Source organism: Trachypithecus francoisi, unplaced genomic scaffold, assembly GCF_009764315.1.
Source record: "Trachypithecus francoisi isolate TF-2019V2 unplaced genomic scaffold, Tfra_2.0 Lachesis_group0, whole genome shotgun sequence".
NCBI classification, from domain to species: domain Eukaryota; kingdom Metazoa; phylum Chordata; class Mammalia; order Primates; family Cercopithecidae; genus Trachypithecus; species Trachypithecus francoisi.
Genome location: NW_022681453.1, coordinates 16,452,851 through 16,477,609, shown reverse-complemented (window position 1 = coordinate 16,477,609; position 24,759 = coordinate 16,452,851). Strand labels below are relative to the sequence as shown.

General features: G+C 44.3%; 1 protein-coding gene across 3 annotated transcripts in view; it reads left to right on the top strand.

Annotated features, from left to right (window-relative positions):
* The window catches only part of PRKAR2A (protein kinase cAMP-dependent type II regulatory subunit alpha), a 102,995-nt gene extending 82,415 nt beyond the window's left edge, over positions 1-20,580 (top strand). For all 3 annotated transcript variants that reach the window (XM_033206571.1, XM_033206577.1, XM_033206567.1), the window contains 5 exons: positions 3,656-3,757; positions 3,931-4,005; positions 15,454-15,519; positions 18,480-18,621; positions 19,078-20,580. In XM_033206571.1, the coding sequence (XP_033062462.1) occupies positions 3,656-3,757; positions 3,931-4,005; positions 15,454-15,519; positions 18,480-18,621; positions 19,078-19,211 (519 nt within the window). In that variant the 3' untranslated portion in view covers positions 19,212-20,580. The remainder of the gene's footprint in view (positions 1-3,655; positions 3,758-3,930; positions 4,006-15,453; positions 15,520-18,479; positions 18,622-19,077) is intronic.
* The last annotated feature ends 4,179 nt before the right edge of the window (positions 20,581-24,759 follow it).

Genomic DNA, 24,759 nt, shown 5'->3' with positions numbered 1-24,759 from the left:
GGTAGATTTATAAAATATTGGGAGTTAACTTTGCTGCCCTCTGTGTGTTTGTTTTTTAATTTTTATTTATTTATTTATTTATTTTGAGACAGAGTCTCTGTCACCCAGGCTGGAATACAGTGGTGTGATCTCGGCTCACTGCATCCTCTGCCTCCAGGGTTCAAGTAATTCTCGTGCCTCAGCCTCCCGCGTAGCTGGGACTATAGGTGTGTACCACCATGCCCAGCTAATATTTGTATTTTTAGTAGACACGAGGTTTCACCATGTTGGCCAGGCTGGTCTCGAACTCCTGACCTCAAGTGCTCCACCCACTTTGGCCTCCCAAAATGCTGGGATTATAGGTGTGAGCCACTTCGCCAGGCCTTTTGTTTTATCTATGTATGTGTGTGTGTGTGTGTGTGTGTGTGTGTGTGTGTCTATCTATCTATCTTTTGAGACGGTCTCACTCTGTTGGTCAGGCTGGAGTGCAGTGGTGCCCTCACACCTCACTACAACTTCGACTCCCAGGGCTCAAGTGATCCTCCCACCTCTGCCTCCCAGTAACTGGGACCACAAGTGCACGCCACCATGCCTGGCTAATTTTTGTATTTTTTGTGCAGACAGGTTTCGCCATGTTGCCCAGGCTGTTCTCAAACTTCTGGGCTCAAACAATCCAGCCACCTCAGCCTCCGAAAGTGCTGGGAATACAGTCGTGAGCCACTGTTCCCGGCCTGTTTTTTTTTTTTTTTTAATACATAAATAAAATATTGGGGTTTTCTGTTTTTGTGGGGGGTTTTTTTGTTTGTTTTTTTAGTCCGAGTCTCGCTCTGTCTCCCAGGCTAGAGTGCGGTGCTGTGATCTTGGCTCACTACAAGCTCCGCCTCTCAGGTTCAAACAATTCTTCTGCCTCAGCCTCCCTAGTAGCTGGGACTACAGGTGTCTGCTGCCATGCCCAGCTAATTTTTCGTATTTTAAGCAGAGACGGGGTTTCATCATGTTAGCCAGGATGGTCTCGATTTCCTGACCTCGTGATCCACCCGTCTCGGCCTCCCAAAGTGCTGGGATTACAGGCTTGAGCCACCGCGCCTGGCCTGTTTTTGTGTTTTAACTAGGTTTCCCTGTGTTGCCCAGGCTGGTCTTGAATTCCTAGCCTCAAGCGATCCTCCTGCCTTGGCCTCCCAAAGTGCAGGAATTACAGGCATGAGCCACCACACACAGCCTAAAATATTGTTTTGTTTTTTTTTTTTTTCAGGCAGAGTCTCGCTCTGTTACCCAGGCTGGAGTGCAGTGGCATGATCTTGGCTCACTACGGCCTCTGCCTCCCAGGTTCAAATGATTCTCCTGTCTTAGCGTCCCAAGTAGCTGGGATTATAGGTGCCCATCACCACGCCTGGCTAATTTTTGTATTTTTAGTAGACATGGGGTTTCACCATATTGGCCAGGCTGGTCTTGAACTCCTGACCTCAAGCGATCCGTCCACTTTGGCCTCCCAAAGTTCTGAGATTACAGGCATGAGCCACTGTGCCCAGCCCATTATTATACTTTATAGCAAAAAAATATATATATGTGTGTGTGTGTGTGTGTGTGTGTGTGTGTATTTATTGCTGACAGCCTGAGGTAGAAGAAAGGTAGTTAACTTAGATACAAATAACTGCTTGCCCATTTAGGAATCTAAGACTAAGCAATTAACATTCTCATGTGTATCTCCCTGCATATGTGTACAAATATCTGAGAAGTGCCTAGCTTTGGTTAACTGTCTCCTAATCAGAATCCATTGCTTACTAAGCCAGGCACAGTATTGTGCACCTGTATTCCCAGCTACTTGGGAGGCTGAGGTAGGGAGATCACTCGAGCTCAGGAGTTCAAAGTCAGCCTGGACAACAATGGGGGACCCCATCTCAAATATAAAACAAAAGGAATCCATGACTTGTTAGAGTCAAGGTATCTTTCATCTGCCTGCCTTCCATCTTTCCTGTGCCTCCCATGTCTCTTCATTAACTTTAATCCTGCCTCTCTTTCAGGTCCCAGACATTTTTGCTACAAAATAATCTTTACTCACTCCTGCCTACCGTGATCTCCCCTTCTTACCTTGAAATTTATGTAGCATTTGTCTTCTGTAGTTTCACCAAGCACATTTCATATGCTCATATGCCTGTCTTGAACTATAGACTGTTTTGTGTGTGTGTGTGTGTGTGTGTGTGTGTGTGTGTGTGTGTGTGACAGGGTTTCAACTTATGTCACCCAGGCTGGAGTGCAGTGGTGCAATCTCGGCTCACCGCAACCTTAGCCTCCTGGGCTCAAGTGTTTCTCCAGCCTCAGCCTCCCAACTAGCTGGGACTACAGGCACACACCACCGTGCCCAGCTAATTTTTGTATTTTTTGTAGAAATGGGGTTTCACCATGTTGCCCAGCCTGGTCTTGACCTCCTGAGCTCAAGTGATCCATTGATGGCCTCCCAGAATGCTGGGATTACAGGTGTGAGCCACTGCACCCATTCTTGAAATGTAGACTTTTTATTCCCATGTATTTTGTTGTTGTTGTTGTTGATATTGTTGTTTTTGGGACATAGTCTCTCTCTGCTGCCCAGGCTGGAGTACAGTGGTACAATCATAACTCACTGTAGCTTTGACCTCTCAGGCTCTGGTGAGCCTTTCACGTCAACCACCCAAGTACAGACATGTGCCACCATGCCCAGCTGACTTTTTTCGTGTATTTTTTCGAAGAGCTGGTGTTTCACCATGTTGCCTTGGCTTGTCTCGAACTCCTGGGCTCAAGCGATTTGCCCACCTTAGCCTCCCAAAATGCTAGGAGTACAGGCAGTGAGCTATTGCATTCAGCCAAGCTTCATATTTTGATATTTTGTATTGTCTTCCCATTAAGATTATAAACTTTTTTAGGACAAGAACAATCTAATTGTTTTGGATTTTAAAAATTTTTTTAAATCCTGGATTCTAAGGATTAAATGATTGTTCTATTCTCTCTTTTGGTGAGATGTCTTTTTTTTTTTTTGAGACGGAGTCTCGCTCTGTCACCCAGGCTGGAGTGCAGTGGCCGGATCTCAGCTCACTGCAAGCTCCACCTCCCAGGTTTACGCCATTCTCCTGCCTCAGCCTCCCGAGTAGCTGGGACTACAGGCGCCCGCCACCTCGCCTGGCTAGTTTTTTGTATTTTTTAGTAGAGACGGGGTTTCACCGTGTTAGCCAGGATGGTCTCGATCTCCTAACCTCATGATCCACCCATCTCGGCCTCCCAAAGTGCTGGGATTACAGGCTTGAGCCACCACGCCCGGCCTTTTTTTTTTGAAATGAGGGTCTCACTCTGTCACCCAGACTGAAATGCAGTGACATGATCTCAGCTCACTAGAGGTGTCTTTTATGACATTGAACAGTGACAGTGAGCTCACAAATGTTTACGCGTTTTCTGTTTTGTGTTCTATTTATGACCCATAGGTGGCACCTATTGAGTGTTAGATAGCAAACAACAGCATGTGGGCAACTGGCTGGCTCAGGCTACAGGTCCTTTTCTTCCAGTGATGAGTCAAGATTAAAGTATCAATTAACACTTAATTAACACAGTAACTTACATATTCCTCTAATATTTGCTTTGGCCAGTTTATTAAACCATAGATGTTCCTGTATATAGGCATTTATTAGAATTTTCATATTCTTTCTTGTAGGACCGGGTGACTTTTAGAAGAATCATAGTGAAAAATAATGCAAAGAAGAGGAAGATGTTTGAATCATTTATTGAGTCTGTGCCCCTCCTTAAATCACTAGAGGTAAAGTGGCTTGAATGAGAATCTGTTCATGGGGATCGGGAAAAGCTTTTGAAACTATTCTGTTGTTAGGTTTTCAAATCATACTATTCTAATCCCATTTCTGTGTTGCATAGCTATTGTGACTTTCAATTAAGGTCTTTTCCTTTTATTTGTGAATTTGTCTGTTGTTTCAGGTGTCAGAACGAATGAAGATAGTGGATGTAATAGGAGAGAAGATCTATAAGGATGGAGAACGCATAATCACTCAGGTGAGTGAGGGCTTTACACAGCTCCTTTCCTGGAAGTCACCCCTGAATAACTAGTACATCATTTATCTCAAAAACTTCTTGCCAGACATAGTGGCTCACACCTGTAATCCCAACACTTCGGGAGGCTGAGGCAGGTGAATCACTTGAGACCAGGAGTTCGAGACCAGCCTGGCCAACATGGTGAAACTCCATCTCTATTAAAAATACAAAAATTAGCTGGGCATGGTGGCCCACGCCTGTAATCCCAGCCACTCGGGAGGCTGAGGGAGAAGAATTGCTTGAACCCAGGAGGCGGAGGTTGCAGGGAGTCGAGATTGCGCCACTGCCTCCAGCCTGGGCAACGGAGCGAGACTCCATTTCAAATTAAAAAAAACAAAAACAAAAAAACTTCTATGTTCTTCCACTGTTGGGAGCTCTTATTACTAGGTAATAGATCACACTTCAGAGGACAATTATATAGTCCCCTGAAGCTTACTGATGTCCATCTTACTGACACATGCAGATCTCTTGCTTCCTCTAACCTTTCCTTGGCTTCTAGTGTTTGTTCTTTGGATGTCATTTTTTTTTTTTACCTTAAGTAAGTTTCATCCATTGGTATTAGAACCTGGGGAAGGTTAAAGAGTTCTGCCCTCTAACTTTCTATATTTGACACAAAGGCATCCTTTTGGCTAATCTAACACAAATCAGAGCCCACAGTCTTCAGTGATTAATCAAATTTGTAAGATGTCTGGTATTTCCTTTGTGCATTTTTCTCATGTTATTTTGGGATACAGTAAGGATTACTAAACAGTGGGCTAGATCATTGTAATGAGTACTGTCTAATAATTTTCTTTATCCACTGTGTTTGTATTTTTAATAAAACATAAATAGTATTGGACTTTTCCAGGTATCAGCTTCTCTGCCTATGGTTCTGGCTCAAGAGCACTGAGAAGATACATGGTTGGCCTAGGTTGGGTGATATGCTTATCCTTGAACCCAGTACTGAGACCACGAGGAGGAAAGGCTCAGATTGGTCAGGCGTGGGTCCTGTGGGTGGAGTTGGCCCCACTAGAACAACAAGGACTAATCAGACTTACCATAAAAGGGGAAAAGAAAGCTCCCCTGGAAGAGATAAAGGACTAACAAAAATATGATGTCTACTCTGAGTCACATCTCTAAATGTATTTGTTTTCTAGGAGCCCTTACTATTAATAATTCTTTTAATTAGAAATTGGTATATTCTATAAACATTTATTAAGATAGGTAGGACCAGATAAGATAAGCACTATGATGAAGGAGTGTATGAATGACAGTGAGAACATAGAAATGGAAGTAATACATACAATTTCATCAAGGAAATGCCATTTGAGATGGGCTTAAAAGACAAGTGCAATTTCAATGTTTGGAATCAGGGAAAGGTCCTTCAGAGCAAAAAAACAATATTAGCAAAGGCCAGTGGTGTGAGCTGTGTTTCAGAGCATGTATCATGGTATGGTAAGAATGTAGGACTGAGTTTCTGAAATGGGAGATGTTAACTGGCCACATTTGCTTCTGAATCTAAGGTGCTTTAAGTAACATTCAAAGGACCTCCAATTCATCCTGAAGGTTCTAGGCCTGTCTCATACTGGGTTTTCACGAAGTGTGTCAGGAGATGTGAAAAGTCATAGTGTTTTCTTGATTGTCTGTGCTCTTGGAGATAGAGTACTATCTATCTTCAAGGTAGACAGGTAGTGGTACAGAATGGACATTAATTAAGATGATACTAAAAGGGGCTTATTATAGGCCCCTTTTGTCAATGTATCTCACTGGACCAAGGCTTCTCAAAGTGAGATCCCAGGACCAGCAGCAATTAGCATCATCTGAGAATGTTAGAATTGTTAGGAATGCAAGTTCTTGGGCCCCCCACTAGACCTGCTGAATCAGAAACTACATTTTATGTTGTTTCATTTGTTTTGGTCAGCTTTGTTACAGTGTGTTTTACATACAATAAAATTACTAAGTTTAAGTATACAAATTGGAAGAGTTTTTTTTTTTTTTTTTTTTTTTTTTTTTTTTTTTTTTTGAGACGGAGTCTCGCTCTGTCGCCCAGGCTGGAGTGCAGTGGCGTGATCTCGGCTCACTGCAAGCTCCGTCTCCCGGGTTTACGCCATTCTCCTGCCTCAGCCTCCCGAGTAGCTGGGACTACAGGCGCCCGCCATCTCGCCCGGCTAGTTTTTTGTATTTTTAGTAGAGACGGGGTTTCACCGTGTAGACCAGGATGGTCTCGATCTCCTGATCTCGTGATCCACCCGTCTCGGCCTCCCAAAGTGCTGGGATTACAGGCTTGAGCCACCGCGCCCGGCCACAAATTGGAAGAGTTTTATAACCATCCCCAGTGTGGTATTTCCATCATCCATACAGTTCCTTGTTTGTATTTGCATTTGCAGTCACTACCCTCCCCCACACTCACATTCCTAGAAACCATTGATGTTTTCTATCACTGTAGAAATTCCTTTCTACAATTTAATATAAATGAAATCGGCCGGGCGCGGTGGCTCAAGCCTGTAATCCCAGCACTTTGGGAGGCCGAGACGGGCGGATCATGAGGTCAGGAGATCGAGACTATCCTGGCTAATACGGTGAAACCCCGTCTCTACTAAAAAATACAAAAAACTAGCCGGACGACGAGGCGGGCACCTGTAGTCCCAGCTACTCGGGAGGCTGAGACAGGAGAATGGCGTGAACCCGGGAGGCGGAGCTTGCAGTGAGCTGAGAGCCGGCCACTGCACTCCAGCCTGGGCGGCAGAGCAAGACTCCGTCTCAAAAAAAAAAAAAAAAAAAATATATATATATATATATATATATATAAATGAAATCATGCAATGTATAGTTTTTGTATCTGGCTTCTTTCTCTTAGCATAATATTTTTGAGATTTATCCATGTTGTATGTATCAGTAGATCATTCCTTTTGCTGAATAATATTTCATTGTACAAATGTAATTTTTTTTTTCATTTTTCTGTTTTCTTTTTGAAACGGAGTTTTGCTCTTGTTGCCCAGGCTGGAGTGCAATGGCGCGATCTCAGCTCACCATAACCTCCACCTCCCACATTCAAGCAATTCTCCTGCCTCAGCCTCCCGTTATTTTTTCTTTTTAATGAGACACAGTCTTGCTCTGTCACCCAGGCTGGAGTACAGTGACATAATCTCAGCTCACTGCAACCTCTGCCTCCCAGGTTCAAGCGATTCTCGTGCCTCAGCCTGCTGAATAGTTGGGACTAAAGGTTCACGCCACCATGCCTGGCTAATTTTTGTATTTTTAGTAGAGACAGGGTTTCACCGTGTTTGCCAGGCTGGTTTCGAATATCTGACCTCAAATGATCCGCCCAGCTCAGCCTCCCAAAGTGCTAGGATTACAGGCGTGAGCCACCATGCCCATCCTTTATGCAGACATATGTTTTTACTACTCTTCAGTAAATACTTTTTTTTTTTTTTGAGACACAGTCTCGCTCTGTCACCCAGGATGGAGTGCAGTGGCGTGATCTCAGCTCACTGTAACCTCTGCCTCCCGAGTTCAAGCAAGTCTTGTGCCTCAGCCTCCTGAGTAGCTGGGACCAGAGGCATGTGCCACTATACCTGGCTAATTTTTTTTGTTTTCTTTTGTTTTTAGTAGAAATGGGATTTCCATGTTGGCGAGGCTGGCATCTTTTTTTTTTTTTTTTTTTTTTTGTTGAGACGGAGTTTCGCTCTGTCGCCCAGGCTGGAGTGCAGTGGCTGGATCTCAGCTCACTGCAAGCTCCGCCTCCCGGGTTTACGCCATTCTCCTGCCTCAGCCTCCCGAGTAGCTGGGACTACAGGCGCCCGCCACCTCGCCCGGCTAGTTTTCTGTATTTTTTAGTAGAGACGGGGTTTCGCCGTGTTAGCCAGGGTGGTCTCGATCTCCTGACCTCGTGATCCGCCCGTCTCGGCCTCCCAAAGTGCTGGGATTACAGGCTTGAGCCACCGCGCCCGGCCCAGGCTGGCATCTTTAGTAAATACTTAAGAGTGCAATTGCTAAATTATATGTTAACTTCATAACAAACAGCCAAACTGTCTTAAAATGGCTGTACTCTTTTGTATTTCTACCAGCCATGCATGAAAATTCAGTTGCTCTGCATTCTCAACAGTAAATAGTATTTACAGCCTTTAAAAAAAAAAAATACAGGCCGGGCGCGGTGGCTCAAGCCTGTAATCCCAGCACTTTGGGAGGCCGAGACGGGTGGATCACGAGGTCAGAAGATCGAGACCATCCTGGCTAACACAGTGAAACCCCGTCTCTACTAAAAAATACAAAAAACTAGCCGGGCGGAGTGGTGGGCACCTGTAGTCCCAACTACTCGGGAGGCTGAGGCAGGAGAATGGCGTAAACCCAGGAGGCGGAGCTTGCAGTGAGCTGAGATCCGGCCACTGCACTCCAGCCTGGGCGACAGAGCGAGACTCCGTCTCCAAAAAAAAAAAAAAATACAGTCAGGGTCTTGCTATATTGCCCAGCCTGGTCTTGAACTCCTGAGCTCAAGCCATCTGGCCACCTTGGCCTCCCAAGTGCTGGGATTTTAGGTATGCCCCTCCATGCCTAGCCTTCATTTTCTTAATGGTATCTTTTGAAGAGAAAACAGTTTTAATTTTGACAAGTCCAGTTTATCATCTTTTCTTCTTTATAGTTTGTACTTTTGCTGCTGTATTTTAGGAAATCTTCGCAAAATCAATAATATTTTCTCCCAGGTTTACTTCCAAGACCAGCACTGTTCAATAGAAATAACATGTGAGCCGGCCGGGCGCGGTGGCTCAAGCCTGTAATCCCAGCATTTTGGGAAGCCAAGACGGGTGGATCACGAGGTCAGGAGATCGAGACCATCCTGGCTAACACGGTGAAACCCCGTCTCTACTAAAAAAAATACAAAAAACTAGCCAGGCGAGGTGGCGGGCGCCTGTAGTCCCAGCTACTCGGGAGGCTGAGGCAGGAGAATGGCGTGAACCCAGGAGGCGGAGCTTGCAGTGAGCTGAGATCCGGCCACTGCACTCCAGCCTAGGCAACAGAGCGAAACTCCGTCTCAAAAAAAAATAATAACATGTGAGCCACATATGTAATTTTTAAAATCTTTGGTCAGGCAGGGTGGCTCATGCCTGTAATCCCAGCACTTGGGGAGGCTGAATAGCTTGAGGCAGATAACTTGAGGCCAGGAGTTCGAGACCAGCCTGGCCAACATGACGAAACTTCGTCTCTACTAAAAAATAATACAAAAATTAGCTAGGTTTGCTGGTGCACAACTGTAATCCCAGCTGCTTGGGAGGTCTAAGCACGAGAATCGTTTGAACTTGGGAGGCAGAGGTTGCAGTGAGCCAAGGTCATGCCACTGCATTCTAGCCTGGAGGACAGAGCAAGACTTGGTCTCAAAAAAATGGGAGAAATAAAAACTTTCAATAGGTACTTGAAATAGTGAACTTAATTTTAATATATTTCATTTAACCAGTATATCTAAAATATTGTTACATCTAAGTGATATAAAACTTTATTAATGAGATATTTTACATTTTTAATACTAAGTCTTCGAAATGTATGTTTTACATCTTTAGTACATCTAAGTTTATACTAGCAACATTTCAAGTGCTGAGCCACATTTGACTAGTGGCTAATGTATTAAGCAGTACAGCTCTAGACATTCACAATTTTAGCTCTTACCTTAGGTCTGTGATCCATTTTGAATTATTTTTATTGTTTTTGTTTTGTTTTTTTGAGATAGAGTCTTGCACTGTCACCCAGGCTGGAGTGCAGTGGCACGATTTCGGCTCACTGCAAGCTCTGCTTCCCAGGTTCACACCATTCTTCTACCTCAGCCTCCCAAGTATCTGGGACTACAGGCGCCTGCCACCATGCCCGGCTAATTTTTTGTATTTTTAGTAGAGATGGGGTTTCACGGTGTTAGCCAGCATGGTCTTGATCTCCTGACCTCATGATCCTCCTACCTTTGCCTCCCAAAGTCCTGGGATTACAGGTGTGAGCCATTGCGCCAGGCCTTGTTTTTGTCTTTTAGAAGCAAGGTCTCGCTCTGTCTTTCAGGCTTCAGTACAGTGTGCGATCGTAGCTCACGGCAGCCTTGAGCTTCTGGGCTCAAGCAATACTCTTCCCTTAGCCTTCCAAGTAGTGCCACCACACCCAGCTAATTCTTTTTTTTTTTTTTTTTTTTTGAGAGGGAGTTTTGCTCTTGTTGCCCAGGCCAGAGTGCAATGCCACTATCTCAGCTCACCACAACCTCCGCCTGCTGGCGGAGGATCAAGAGATTCTCCTGCCTCAGCCTCCCAAGTAGCTGGGATTACAGGCATGCACCACCACGCCCAACTACGTTATTTTATTTTATTTTATTTTTAGTAGAGACAGGGTTTCTCCATGGTGGTCAGGCTGGTCTGCGAACTCCCGACCTCAGGTGATCCACCCACCTCGGCCTCCCAAAGTGCTGGGATTACAGGTGTGAGCCACCATGCCCGGCCTACACCCAGCTAATTTTTAAATTTGTTGTAGACAGGTTCTCTCTGTGTTGCCCATGCTGGTCTTGAACTCCTGGCCTCAAGTGATCCTCCCACCTCATCTCCCAAGTAGCTGAGAACAAGCTTCTGCCATCACACCTGACTATATTTTTGTGTTTTGTTTTGTTTTGTTTTTTGAGATGGAGTTTCGCTCTTGTTGTCCAGGCTGGAGTGCAATGGCACAATCTCGGTTGACTGCAACCTTCACCTCCCCAGTTCAAGTGATTCTTCTGCCTCAGACTCCTGAGTAGCTGGAACTACAGGCATGCGTCACCATGCCCAGCTAATTTTTTTATTTTTAGTAGAGAACAGGGTTTCGCCCTGTTGGCCATGCTGGTCTCAAACTTCTGATCTCAGGTGATCCGCCCGCCTTGGCCTCCCAAAGTGCTGGGATGTTGTGAGCCACAGCACCTGGCCTACATTTTTGTTTTTTAATGACTTGCATAATTTTCACAAGTAATTTTCATAATCGATAGAATATTTAGCTTATGGCCGGGCGCGGTGGCTCAAGCCTGTAATCCCAGCACTTTGGGAGGCCGAGACGGGCGGATCACGAGGTCAGGAAATCGAGACCATCCTAGCTAACATGGTGAAACCCCGTCAGTACTAAAAAATACAAAAAACTAGCCGGGCGAGGTGGCGGGCGCCTGTAGTCCCAGCTACTCGGGAGGCTGAGGCAGGAGAATGACGTGAACCTGGGAGGCGGAGCTTGCAGTGAGCTGAGATCCAGTCACTGCACTCCAGCCTGGGCGACAGAGCGAGACTCCGTCTCAAAAAAAAAAAAAAAAAAAAAGAATATTTAGCTTATTCTCAGAATAATGTAGACAGAAGGTGGCATTAATTTTACAAAATCATGTTTTATGTTTTCACTATTAAAGTACCATTGCATTAAACCCAAAAGATTCCCATATCCTGAAAATTAGGGCTTCAGTCATTCTTATCGTGGAATGTGGATCTTATATTATCTATTGTGAAAAAGAGACATAAAAATCTGATGACATGTTCACAAAGACCTAAAATGCAGTACAGTCTGGCTTCTTTACTCTTGAATATAGAAGGGAATGTTCTTTCTGTGAGATGGGTACACAGAGCCTAGTAGTGAACTTGAAAAGCAGGATACTTGGCGGGGCATGGTGGCTCACGCCTGTAATCCCAGCACTTTGGGAGGCCGAGGCGGGTATATCACCTGAGGTTGGGAGTTCAAGACCAGCTAATCCCAGCTACTCAGGAGGCTGAGGCAGGAGAATCACTTGAACCCTGGGAGGCAGAGGTTGTGGTGAGCCGAGATCACGCCATTGCACTCCAGCCTGGGCGACAAGAACGGAACTGTGTCTCAAAAATAAATAAAATACATACATACATACATACATACACAAAAATTAGCCAGGAGTGCTGGTGCACAACTGTAATCCCAGCTACTTGGGAGGCTGAGGCACAAGAATCACTTGAACCTGGGAAGTGGAGGTTGCACCACTGTACTCCAGCCTGGGCAAAAGAGACTCTGTCTAAAAGAAAAAAAGACCTGGCGCGGTGGCTCATGCCTGTAATCCTAGCACTTTGGGAGGCCGAGGCAGGTAGACTGCCTGAGCTCAGGAGTTCAAGACCAGGTTGGGCAACATGGAGGTGAAACCCCATCTCTACCTAAAATACAAAAAATTAGCCAGGCATGGTGGTGTGCACCTGTAATCCCAGCTACTCAGGAGGCTAAGGCAACAGAATTGCTTGAACCCAGGAGGTGGAGGTTGCCGTAAGCTGAGATCATGCCCCTGTGCTCCAGCCTGGGTGACACAGTGAGACTGTCTCAAAAAAAAAAAAAGAAAAAAAATGAAGACAGCAGAGACTAGGGTATGTGTACAGGATAACAATGACGCCACCACGCCTGGCTAATTTTTGTACTTTTAGTAGAGATGGGGTTTCACCATGTTGGTCAGGCTGGTCCCAAACTCCTGACCTCAGGTGGTCTGCCCACCTCAGCCTCCCAAAGTGCTGGGATTACAGGCGTGAGCCACCACACCTGGCCTTTTTTGTATTTAGTAGAGACGGGGTTTCACCATGTTGCCCAGGCTGGTGTCGAACTCCTGGCCTGAAGCAATCCGCCCCCCTCAGCCTCCCAAGGTGCTGGGATTACAGGTGTGAGCCACCGTGCCTGGCCTTTGCTGTCTTCAAAACACACGTACATTCCTTCCCTCACTTTGTTTCTATTCTAGCTACCAGCCTAATTTCTTGCATAGCCAGAGGCTTTCAAAGTGTGATCTGACAATATGGACTAAAAGAAGCCAGATAAAAAATGTATGTCTCCATTTATATTAAGGAATGGCCAAAACCTACAAGGACAGAAATTAGATATAGTTACTTCATGGGTGGGAATGTGGTATTTTTGACTGAACTCCAGAGGGAGCCTTTTGGAGTATGGATATATTTTCTGTTTTGATCTAGGAAGTGGTTATACAGGTTTATACATTTGTAAAAAGTCATCAATCTATAGCCTTGAAATGTGAGCACTTTAAATGGTGGATGTTATACACCTATCTAAACAAAAAGGGCTCAAGCACTATCCTTCACCACCTATCACTTGCAGATCTTTCCTACCACACAGATCTTCCCTTTTCATCACCCTCTTCTTGGTAAAATAACCTCTCCCTCTTTGTGACTCTGCTTCTGGCTCCTGCTAAGTTTCTTTCATGGCTCTTCATCCTTTGTCAGCTCCTATCATGCAGCTGTTTGTGTAATGCTAGAACTTCATGGTTATTTGGCTCTGCTGGTTATAGGATACCTACCCAACATAGCAGGGCAGAAACCCACAGGCACCCCTTTGTAAAGCTGTGGCATTTACTCATATGGGGCAGTGATATGTCCTGGGATTAGATTGACTCAGAAACGTCATCCTAGCTGTGTATGGTGCCCACGTGGGGCTCTGTGTGATGGTCAAAGGACCTGAAGTTTGTGAAAGCCTCAGAAGTAGATTCTCACTGAAGACATAAGACCCACACAGAGTGAGAGTGCATGAGTAATATTGCATTATCTGATGTAGATGGTATTTGTTCCAGAAGTTAATAGTGAGGGGTCAGAAACTCAATGAAGTGTGCCTGAAAGCTGCTTCACGTATATCTGCATGCCTAACTCAGACGTCCTCCCGGTCTTTGCTCAAATCTCACCTTCTCAAACTCTTTTTTTTTTTTTCCTTTTCCTAAGAGGCAGGATCTCATTGTTGCTCAGGCTGGAGTGCAGTGGCAGGATCATGGCTCACTGCAGTTTTCACCTCCTGGGCTCACGTGATCCTCCCGCCTTAGCATCCCTAGTAGCTGGGGCTGCAGGCATATGTCACTGTGCCCAGCTAATTTTCTAAATTTTTTGTTTGTTGAGACAGAGTCTCACTGTATTGTCCAGGTTAGTATTGAACTCCCGGCCTCAAGCAATCCTCCAGCCTTGGTCTCCCTAAGTGCTGGGATTACAGGAATGAACCACCACACCCAGCCTCAGTAAAGCTCTCATGTATAGGATACCCACTCCTTCCCCAGCACTCCAGATCTCACATTCCCTGTTTTACTCTTTTCGTGTAGCACTTATCACCTTGCAACAGAACAATATAATTTACTGATTTATTATGTTGACTGTTTAAAGTTTGTTTACCCTGTCAGACTGTAAGTTCTACAAGGCCAAGGGGTATTCGTTTTGTCCGCTGGGTATATTTCATATGCCTAAAACAGTGCCTTGCACATAGTAAATAACTTGGTAAATAAATTACTTGTTGAATTAAGTAAATGACTGGTTCAACCATGTGGTTTAAAATCAAAACAAGTAGGCTCATGTCTGTAATCCCAGCACTTTGGGAGGCAGAGGTGGGTGGATCAGTTGAGCCCAGGAGTTTGAGATCAGCCTGGGCAATATGGCGAAACTCTGTCTCTGCAAAATATACAAAAATTAGCTGACCATGGTGATGTGCACATGTAGTCTCAGCTACTTGGGAGGCTGAGGCAGGCTATCACTTGAGCCTGGGAGGTTGAGGCTGCAGTGAGCCATGATCACACTACTGCACTCCAACCTGGGCAACAGAGCAAGGCCCTGTTTCCAGAAAAATAAATAATTAAAAATACAAAATAAAACAAGCAAAAGCCTAAGGTTCATAAGGGTAACATCAAAGTACCTCTCTCACCAAGACAGAACCTTCCAGATCCATGCTGTCCTGTTGAGAGTTATATTTAATGGTTCAAGATTATCCCTGGACCCCATACTTCAGGTGTGGCCAGGAATCACCTTGACATTGTCTGCAGCAGCCTTGGCTGCTGGTCCGTGTCATAGGTTTCAATAGCAGACCAACATGAGCAATCAGAACAGTGATGCTTTATGCACTTGGCAACCTGGGCACATTAATGGAGATAAATGTGAGTGGTTCATGCTAAGAAGTGGGAGATGTGTCAGTTGTAGTTAGGTTGATGTCCCAATGATCAGAATCCTCTTCATTTTGTTCTGAATTTGTTTTTTGTTTTGTTTCGTTTTTTGTTTTTTTGAGGTGGAGTCTCGCTATGTCGCCAGGCTGGAGTACAGTTGCGCGACCTCAGCTCACTGCAACCTCCGACTCTCTGGGTCAAGCGATTCTCTTGCCTCAGCCTCCCCAGTAGCTGGGATTATAGGCACGCGCCACCACGTCTGGCTAATTTTTGTATTTTTAGTAGAGACGAGTTTCACCATGTTGGCCAGGATGGCCTCGATCTCCTGACCTCGTGATCTGCCTGCCTCAGCCTCCCAAAGTGCTGGGATTACAGGTGTGAGCCACCGTGCCCGGCCTACTCTGAATTTGTTTACTATTGATTCATTTGTAGAGTTAAAAAAATAAATACAAATCAGAGCTTAAGCAGTGAAAAAGCAAACTATTTCTTTATTCCCCTTCAATACTAGGTATGGCTCTGACCTGACCTCCTTTTTCTTTCAGGGTGAAAAGGCTGATAGCTTTTACATCATAGAGTCTGGTGAAGTGAGCATCTTGATTAGAAGCAAGGTGAGTTTATCAGTTTATAGGTGATGGTGTACACACAAAAAGTAACAGTTTGCTTTAAATAATGTGAAGTGTGTTGAATGTAGCAAACCGTCATTGTTATGTGAGATGTGTGACTGGCAGAGACCCATGTTTAAGCCCATTAGTATAGATTTAGTATATTCTTATTCTTACTGCCTTTGCATCTGCCATGTAATTAATGATTTAGGGAATATCGGCCTACAAATCAATAAGGAAAAGATAAAAACCCTAATAGAAAATGGGGACTGGGGCTGGGCACGGTGACTCACGCCTGTATCCCAGCACTTTGGGAGGCTGAGGCGGGCGGATCATGAGGTCAGGAGATGGAAACCATCCTGGCTAACACAGTGAAACCCCATCTCTACTAAAAATACAAAAAAAATTAGCCAGCATGGTGGCGGGCGCCTGTAGTCCCAGCTACTCATTAGGCTGAGGCAGGAGAATGGCATGAACCCGAGAGGCAGAGCTTGCAGTGAGCCAAGATTGCGCCACTGCACTCCAGCCTGGGTGACAGAGCAAGACTCTGTCAAAAAAAGAAAAAAGAAAATGGGGCTGGGCGCAGTGTCTCACACCTGTAATCCTAGCACTTTTGAGGCCTAGGCAAGAGGATCTCTTGAGCCAAGAGATTGAGGCTGCAGTGAACCGTGATTGTGCCACTGCACTCCAGCCTGGGTGACAGAGCAAAACCCTGTCTTTGAAAAAAAAAAAAAAAAAAGAAAAAGGAAAGAAAATAGGGAAATTATATAATAAAAAGAGATTGGAAGGGATGAATATGAAGAAAGCTTCCTTTTTAGAGTACTACTAGAAGAGGTCTCTAGGATAACTGTGGTCATTTAATGGATGATGTGACCTAGAAAACTGAGGAGCTATGAGTAGAAGGAATGACTGTTACTGGTAAATCTATCATCACCAGATTTTTCAGTTTCTTTTTTTTTTTTTTTTCTTTTTTGAGAATATAGAGTTGTTAAAACAGTTATATATAATACTAAGTCGAACTAATATGAAAACTTTTGCAAAATATATTGAGTAACAGTTAATAAGTAGCTGGGCATAGTCACTCATGCCTGTAATCCCAGCACTTTGGGAGGCTGAGGCAGGCGGATCACGAGGTCAGGAGATCAAGACCATCCTAGCTAACACAGTGAAACCCCGTCTCTACTAAAAATACAAAAAATTAGCCGGGCGTGGTGGCGGGTGCCTGTAGTCCCAGCTACTTTGGGGGCTGAGGCAGGAGAATGGCGTGAACCCGGGAGGCGGAGCTTGCAGTGAGCCAAGATCACGCCACTGCACTCCAGCCTGGGCGACAGAGTGAAACTCCCTCTCAAAAAGAAAAAAAAAAAAAAAGAAAACAATAGTTTGAAATGTCTGTGTCATTTTATTTACAGTTTTTGGATTAGTGATGTTTGTAGATTTCTTAGGTATTCATTGACACCTGCTATGATCACAGCATAGTGTTAGGTGCATAAGATCAGCAGCAGCATGGCACTGGGATATTAGGGGGTGGGAGGTTTGTCAGAAGTGTAGAGGCCTGAGCTTTTCCCCAGATCTACTGAATCAGAATGTGCATTACGAGAAAACCTGCATAATACTGGAGCTGGTACGTATGTGACGGTGTGATAAGTCCCTCCTGTTCTAGAGAAGGGACTAAGTGGGCACAAATATGGCTGCAACTCCAGAGAATGCTACTGAAATTGGAAAGAGAAAGTTAGCTCAGATGGAACAGACCAACTTCAGAGCAACAGGGCGGAAGTGTAGAAGGAAGAAGGGTTAAACCATGTAAGCCAGTGTAGCAGTTTTGTTTGTTTTAAAAATTAACCAAAAAGGAAATTATCTTTCTGCCTACAACATAAAGTGGTTCTTAGAGATTGAGACTAATTCTTACTAAAAAATTCTAAACAATTTTTTACTTAAATTATCACTTTGGTTAGCAGTTGAATTTGTTAAAAAAAAAACAACAAACTCTAGATATTAATACAATGTAGTATATTATCTTAAATTTAGTTACTTAACTCTTATTTTAAAAAATGGGAGGAGGGAGGCCAGGTGCAGTGGCTCACGCCTGTAATCCCAGCACTTTGGGAGGCCGAGGTGGGTGGATCACAAGGTCAGGAGCTCAAGACCATCCTGGCGAACATGGTGAAACCCTGTCTCTATTAAAAATACAAAATAAATTAGCCGGGCGTGGTAGCGGGCGCCTATAGTCTCAGCTACTCGGGAGGCTGAGGCAGGAGAATGGCATGAACCCGGGAGGCGGAGCTTGCAGTGAGCAGAAATCATGCCACTGCACTCTAGCCTGGGCAACAGAGCAAGACTCCGTCTCAAAAAAAAAGGGAGGAGGGACCACTAACTTAAGATACAGATAGTACTTAAAAAGAAATTTGTTGGCCAGAAGCAGTGAATCACTCCTGTAATCCGAGCACTTTGGGAGGCCAAGACAGGAGGATTGCTTGAGGCCAGCAGTTCAAGGCTGCATGAGCTATGATCATTCCTCTGAACTCCAGCCTTGGTGACAGAGTGAGACCCTGTCTCTTAAAAAAAAAAAAAAAAAAAAGTGGAGAGCTTGGCGGATTTTGTCACTGTAAAATGTTGTTCAAGGCGTAGTCTCAACTCAGAGAAATAGCCCAAGTTTGTGGCTCATTACCTAAGAGAAGCATTGTCCTTATTTAAACAAGATTGGGTATGTTCAGAGTGGTATGGCTGTAGATTACCTTAAAAATGTTAGGACTCAGATGGAGCCCTAGGTGAAAAGCAAACTCCTCTGATCAAACCAGACCACTGAGATTAGTCTGTGGAGTTTACATGGTACAGTTAGTGAATTTTCTGCAAAGTGAGTGCCTCAGTAATTGTGTGGAGTGTGCTGAGAACAATGCATGTGTGTACAACTGGACATGCCCAGCTGTGATCCTGGAGTCAGCCTAGGTCATGTTCTTTGCCTGCTGTAGACTAAATCAAACAAGGATGGTGGGAACCAGGAGGTCGAGATTGCCCGCTGCCATAAGGGGCAGTACTTTGGAGAGCTTGCCCTGGTCACCAACAAACCCAGAGCTGCCTCAGCTTATGCAGTTGGAGATGTCAAATGCTTAGGTAAGAAAAATTCTTTATGCATTAATACTCTTTCTAACGTGTAGTATTTTTTTCCCATCAGCAAGCCTTGACGTATTCTGCCATCTTTTACTGCTGTCTAGGCCTAGGCAGTTTATATGACCAACCAGAGATGGATGAATGGATACTTTCAGCAAACATTTCTGAGCATTGATGACAGTCTGTGAGCAAGACAGGCATGCAGACCCTTTAGCCATATGAAAAGAACTGATGCCCAGGGCTGTGGGAGAATGGGGAGAACAGGTGCTGCTGGACTCTGTAAAGTCTCTAACTTGGATGACACAGTTTCTGAATTCATGTAGAAACATCCCTTTTTGCAAGTAGCCAGTGTCCCAAGGTGTAATCTCCTACAACATGAATGGGTATGTTTAGGAAAAGGTTTGCATGAGGGAAATGACTTGAATTCATTCTCTCCCTCACCTCTTTTTAACAATGCAGTTATGGATGTACAAGCATTCGAGAGGCTTCTGGGGCCCTGCATGGACATCATGAAGAGGAACATCTCACACTATGAGGAACAGCTGGTGAAGATGTTTGGCTCCAGCATGGATCTGGGCAACCTCGGGCAGTAGGTGTGCCATACCCCAGAGCCTTCTTAGTGTGACACCAAAACCTTCCGGTCAGCCACAGAACACATACAGAAAACAAACATGACAGAACTGTTCCTGCTGTTGCCACCACTGCTGCCATTGCTGTGGTTATGGGCATTTAGAAAACTTGAAAGTCAGCACTAAAGGATGGGCAGAGGTTCAACCCACACCTCCACTTTGCTTCTGAAAGCCCATTATTAGACCATTTGTAAAGATTACTCCAACCCAGTTTTTACATCTTTGGTTCAAAACAGCATGTCTCTCCAACAATTTAAGTGCCTGATACAAAGTCCAAAGTATAAACATGCTCCTTTCCTCTCTTGCTGCTACTCTTACTTTTGGAAGTTACCACAGGGTCTGCAAAAACCTGTTGTGTAACTGTAGACACTCTCTAATCGTTCTCAAAGGAGGAAATGTAGCCTTCAGTCTCCTCATTTGTCCCTTGAGAAAGTCTACATTTGTTCACAGTCGCAGCCTGTGGTTTTACAGTGGGAAATGGTGGTGGATGGTATGGACATATGTAGCCCAGTGGCATTGTACTTTCTGCTGACAGCTGCACACGTAACAGCTGTCTCCAAACCCACAGTGATGCTTAGGGAAAGACCCTACTCAGGACCCAGCAGGTCAGCACCCCGGAGCAGACTGATAGGTCAGTGGGACCCATGTTAAAGCAGGAAATTTGGGCTTAGCACGTTTTACTGTTAGTAGAGGGCCAGGAAAGGTTTTCTGGGTTGGGGATTTTGTGGGTTTTTAAAATCTTTTTAGTAGGTTTTGTTTAACTTCTGTGCAGTCTGCATGAATGAATTGCTATCCATTTATAAGGAGCCAGGGTCTGGAGGGTTGCTATCACTTTGTCCAACCCAAATACCTTCCTGGGCAACTCCTACCATTTGTTTGCAGTTGCCCCTACTGGCCAGTGGCAGTATGCTGGAAAGAGGTTATACTATAAAGAGAGCTCTTTCTTTCTACTCCAGAGTTGTTGTGTAGCTTTGCCATTGAACCCATCAATTTTTAAACTCTTTAAAGAAGCAGCAGCTATTTTTTTGAAATTAAAGAAAATTCTCAGGCCAGGCTCAATGGCTCATGCCTATAATGGTAGTCCTTTGGGAGGCTGAGCTGGGAGGATCGCTCAAGACCAGCCTAGGCAACAAAGTGAGACCCTGTCTCTACAAAAAAAAAAAAATTTTGTTGTTGTTGTTTTTGTTGTTGTTGTTGTTGAGATGGAGTTTCACTCTTGTTGCCCAGGCCAGAGTGCAGTGGCGCGGTCTTGGCTCATCACAACCTCCGCCTCCCAGGTTCAAGCAATTCTCCTGCCTCAGCCTCCTGAATAACTGGGATTACAGGCATGCACCACCATGCTGGGCTAATTATTTTGTATTTTTAATAGAGATGGGGTTTCTCCATGTTGGTCAGGTTGGTCTCGAACTCCCAACATCAGGTCATCCGCCCACCTCAGCCTCTCAAAGTGTTGGGATTACAGGCGTGAGCCACTGCGCCTGGCAAAAAAAAAAAATTTTGTTTTTATTTGTCAGGTGTAGTGGTTTGTGCATGTAGTCCCAGCTACTTAGGAGGCTGAAGTGGGAGGATCACTTGAGCCCAGGAGGTCGAGGCTATAGTGAGCTGTGATCATGCCACTGCACTCCAGTCTGGGCAATACAGTGAGACCCTGTCTCAAAAAAAAAAAAAGAAAAAATTACTCTTTAGGTAATTTCACTTGGACATATTCATATATATGGAGTTTGTCAGCTAACTCAGGCATTTATCCTAAAGATCAAATCTGTTTTCAAAAATTGGCATCGGTCGGGCACAGTGACCCACTCCTGTAATCCCAGAACTTTGGGAGGCCAAGGCAGGTGGATCACAAGGTCAGGAGTTCAAGACCAGCCTGGCCAACACAGTGAAACCCCGTCTCTACTAAAAATACAAAAAATTAGCCAGGCATGGTGGTGGGTGCCCGTAATCCCAGCTACTTGAGAGGCTGAGACAGGAGAATTGCTTGAACGCAGGAAGCGGAGGTTACAGTGAGCCGAGATCGCACCATTGCACTCCACCCCGGGTGACAGTGCAAGACTCCATCTCAAAAAAAAAAAAAAAAATTGGTATCATTTACAATTTCATAGAATTACTGTGAAGGCCTTTCTAGTTGAGATGTTGGGGTATTTGGGATTCTAATTGTTAACCCCAGAAGAAGGTAATTTAGCTTGTATTTATTTAAAACCCATTTAGCCTTTTAATTATATCAGGTAGAAGTCCAGTGATCATCCTAATAAGGTATATTTCAGAATAAATTTTTTTTCCTTCAGAATAACTTAGAATCAGATGCTCCTAGGGCTCCTAGGAGCAGTGTGAAATTTCTGTAAAGATAAATTTGAATGTTGTAACCAAGTTTATATTAAATCAAGAGGCCATTTCCAATATGATTTTTTGTTTCTTTTTAACTTGTTAAGTCCCTAAGAGATTACATGCTAGGGCTTGAGTCATTTCTGTCATAGATAACGATGGCCCACACATTCACTTTCGACTATCCACATAAGCTAGGCTTTCCGCTTTTGCCACGGACAATGTAACCAAGATATTTCCAGAGTAAATAACCCACCACAACCTTGGTAATTCCTCTTTTCTTCTTAAGCTCCATGAAGCAAAAGCAGAACTCGTTTCAGACTGCCCTCTGTAGCCTACCTTGCAGCCTTCAGAATTGTGAAAGGTTATAATTAATACTCCAAAACAGGCAGCTAGCACTGGGAAAGCCTATGTGGTGACCCCACATTTTTTTGAGGTTCTTCTTTTCCATGGTGTTACTTTATTATCAAGTAAATTGAGAAAGCAGGTCTTGCCCTTAACAGACAAGAATCACACCAGTTTCTTGCAAAGGTAATGGATACATTGGGATTCAGGAGTGACATAGAAGTCCAGCCCCAGAACTTGTGAGGATTTTGTTTGAACACTGAGCAGATGCCTCCTCCCTGTCACCCATCACACTAGTTAGGGCTGGCCATGAATTCTATGCCAGAGTTTCTCCTGCAGTCTGCTAGGGATGGGCCTTCTCGTCCTGCTCTGGCACACATCCCAGTCTAGTCTTTCCCGTCAGAGTCCTCCTTGACACCCCTGACTTAATGATGGTTACTGTTTTGGAGTATAATTGATCAGGTTTAAGTCATCCTGCTCAGGTTGGGCATGGTGGCTCATGGCTGCAATCCTAGCACTTTGGGAAGCCAAAGTGGGAGGATTGCTTGAGCCCAGGAGTTCCAAACCATCCTGGGCAACAGAAGGAGACCCTGCCTGTACCAAGAAAAAAAAAAAAGAAAAGTTAAAAAAACAATTAGCTGGACCTGGTGGTGCACACTCAGGAGGCTGAGGTGAAAGGATTCCTTTAACCCAGGAGATTGAAGCTCCAGTGAGCCATGATTGTGCCACTGCACTCCAGCCTGGGGGACAAAGTGGGACCCTATCTCAAAAAAAAAAAAAAAAGTCATCCTTCTCTAACTACTGATTGACATGTGGATCATCAGTTCAGACCCTCACTGCATACAGGATCCCTAGGGGGTTCTATTTAATAGCTTGAGAAAGGGAGACTATAAGGACGTCTGTGAGTGAAATAGGCTATAGCCATTACCACAGTGCCAGGACCTGAGAGCGTTCCAATTCTTTTTGCAGCATGGGGAATCAAAGGTGGCAGACCAAGTTCAACTCAGGGCTGAGGTATCCACATTGTCCACATCAGGCAAGCCCTGCACTGCACTGATGGTTGAGCCTCGTGGAGAGGAGCATGTGTTGGGAAGAGATCCCTTTGTTAACTGTTTTGTGGTGTTCTCTTCAATGAGTTAGAGCTCATGCCCCTTTTGTGGCTTTGCTGTTGATTTTGGATGGTAGAGAATATTCCTGAGAGCCTTCCTTTTGACCCCTAGCTTATCCCACCCACTCTCTTCTCTTGGTTGAATTCTCTGAAGGAAAGGTTCATGTGCTACTGTCCTGTTAGTCAATAGTCTTCACATATAATTGTGTTACATATATTGCTATCAACTCTCAGAAATCGGGGTAGAGCTTTTCCTTTGAGCAGTTTAATGAGTGAATTCAGCAGCAAAGTGGCAAGAAATGGTTCTCCAGCCAGGAGAGGTTATGTTTATCCTCCGATTGCCCATTTTCTCTGCACACAATAATACCGTATTCAGTGAGAGGTGCTGTTGGCACCCAGCAGCACCCTGGGCACACAGCATTTCATGTCATGTCACAGTGTACAAGCTATCCTCTCTCATTTAGAAAGAAGAGCATTTTGCACAGAGAAAAAGTAAAAAGATCCATGAATGTCATTTTTTATCTTTTATTTTCAGTTGGCTGATGTTGGAATTTTTGTTCTTGTCATGAACTTGTAAACCAATCTTGCCAAGATACAAGTTGTTTTGGTTTTTCACTACGATGACCTCTTGTTCCTCCTGTCTTGACTGCTGACGTTTCCTCAATGATTCTATTGTCTATTTTGTGGGAAGCAGCCTTCCTATAGGTTTCCTTTTACACACTGCAGGGCTATCTTTATACTTTAAAAAAAAAAAAAGACAAGAACTGTCACTAACCTCATGGGGGATTTGCGTAAAACCATTTAGCCCACCTTGAGCAAAGGGTAGATTCCGTGTTGTTTTTTTAAGCTCACTGTAATAAAATAAATCTAATTCAGCATTATTGTGCTACCTCAAAGGTAAAAAATGTTTTAAGGTCTTCTTTTGGTCCTGAGTTCTGCATACAGTGTTTGAAATGTCTTTCAATTGGAATTATTTTTTAAATCATTGGAGTGAATTTTGTTTTAATCTATTTTAAACTTGTATTTTAATCTCAGAAGAATAAGTGATTGAAACGTGATCAATTCTTGCTCTGTGGTGTTAAACATATAATGAACAGTCATTAAGAATTAAGTCACTGTTTGCCATAAACAAGGTTGATGTTCTTTTTGTTGTTGTTAAGGAAATCCTAGGGCTTAGCTTTACTCTTGATTAATAAAGGCTGACAAATCATGTCTAACTTTCTGGTGCAGTCTTGTGTTATGTGTTTGCCATTTTGTTTCAGGGCTCCAGGCCGTCATAGCACTCCTTTGGCAGATTCACTCTTCTGGCAGATATGGGATTGGGTTATGAGCCCTTGAAAATTAGGGACCCCTTGTACTAGTCAGGGTTCTCCAGAGAAGCAGTCAGTAAGGGGGTGTGTATGTGTGTGTATATAAAGATTTTTTTTTTTTTTTTTCAGTGACTGGATCTCACTATGTTGTCCAGGCTTGTTTCAAACTCCTGGGCTCAAGCAGTCCTCCTGTCTCAGCTTCCCAAAGTGCTGGAATTACAGGTGTGAGCCACTGCACCCAGCCTAAAGATTTATTATAAGGAACTGGCTCACACAGTTATGGAGGTGGGCAAGTCCCAAGATCTGCAAGATGAATTGGCTAGCTGGAGACCCAGGAGAGCCAGTGGTTTAGTTCCAGTTCCACAGCAGGCTCAAGACCCAGGAAGAACCAGTGTTTCAGTTAAGAGTCCAAAGGCAGGAAAAAAGA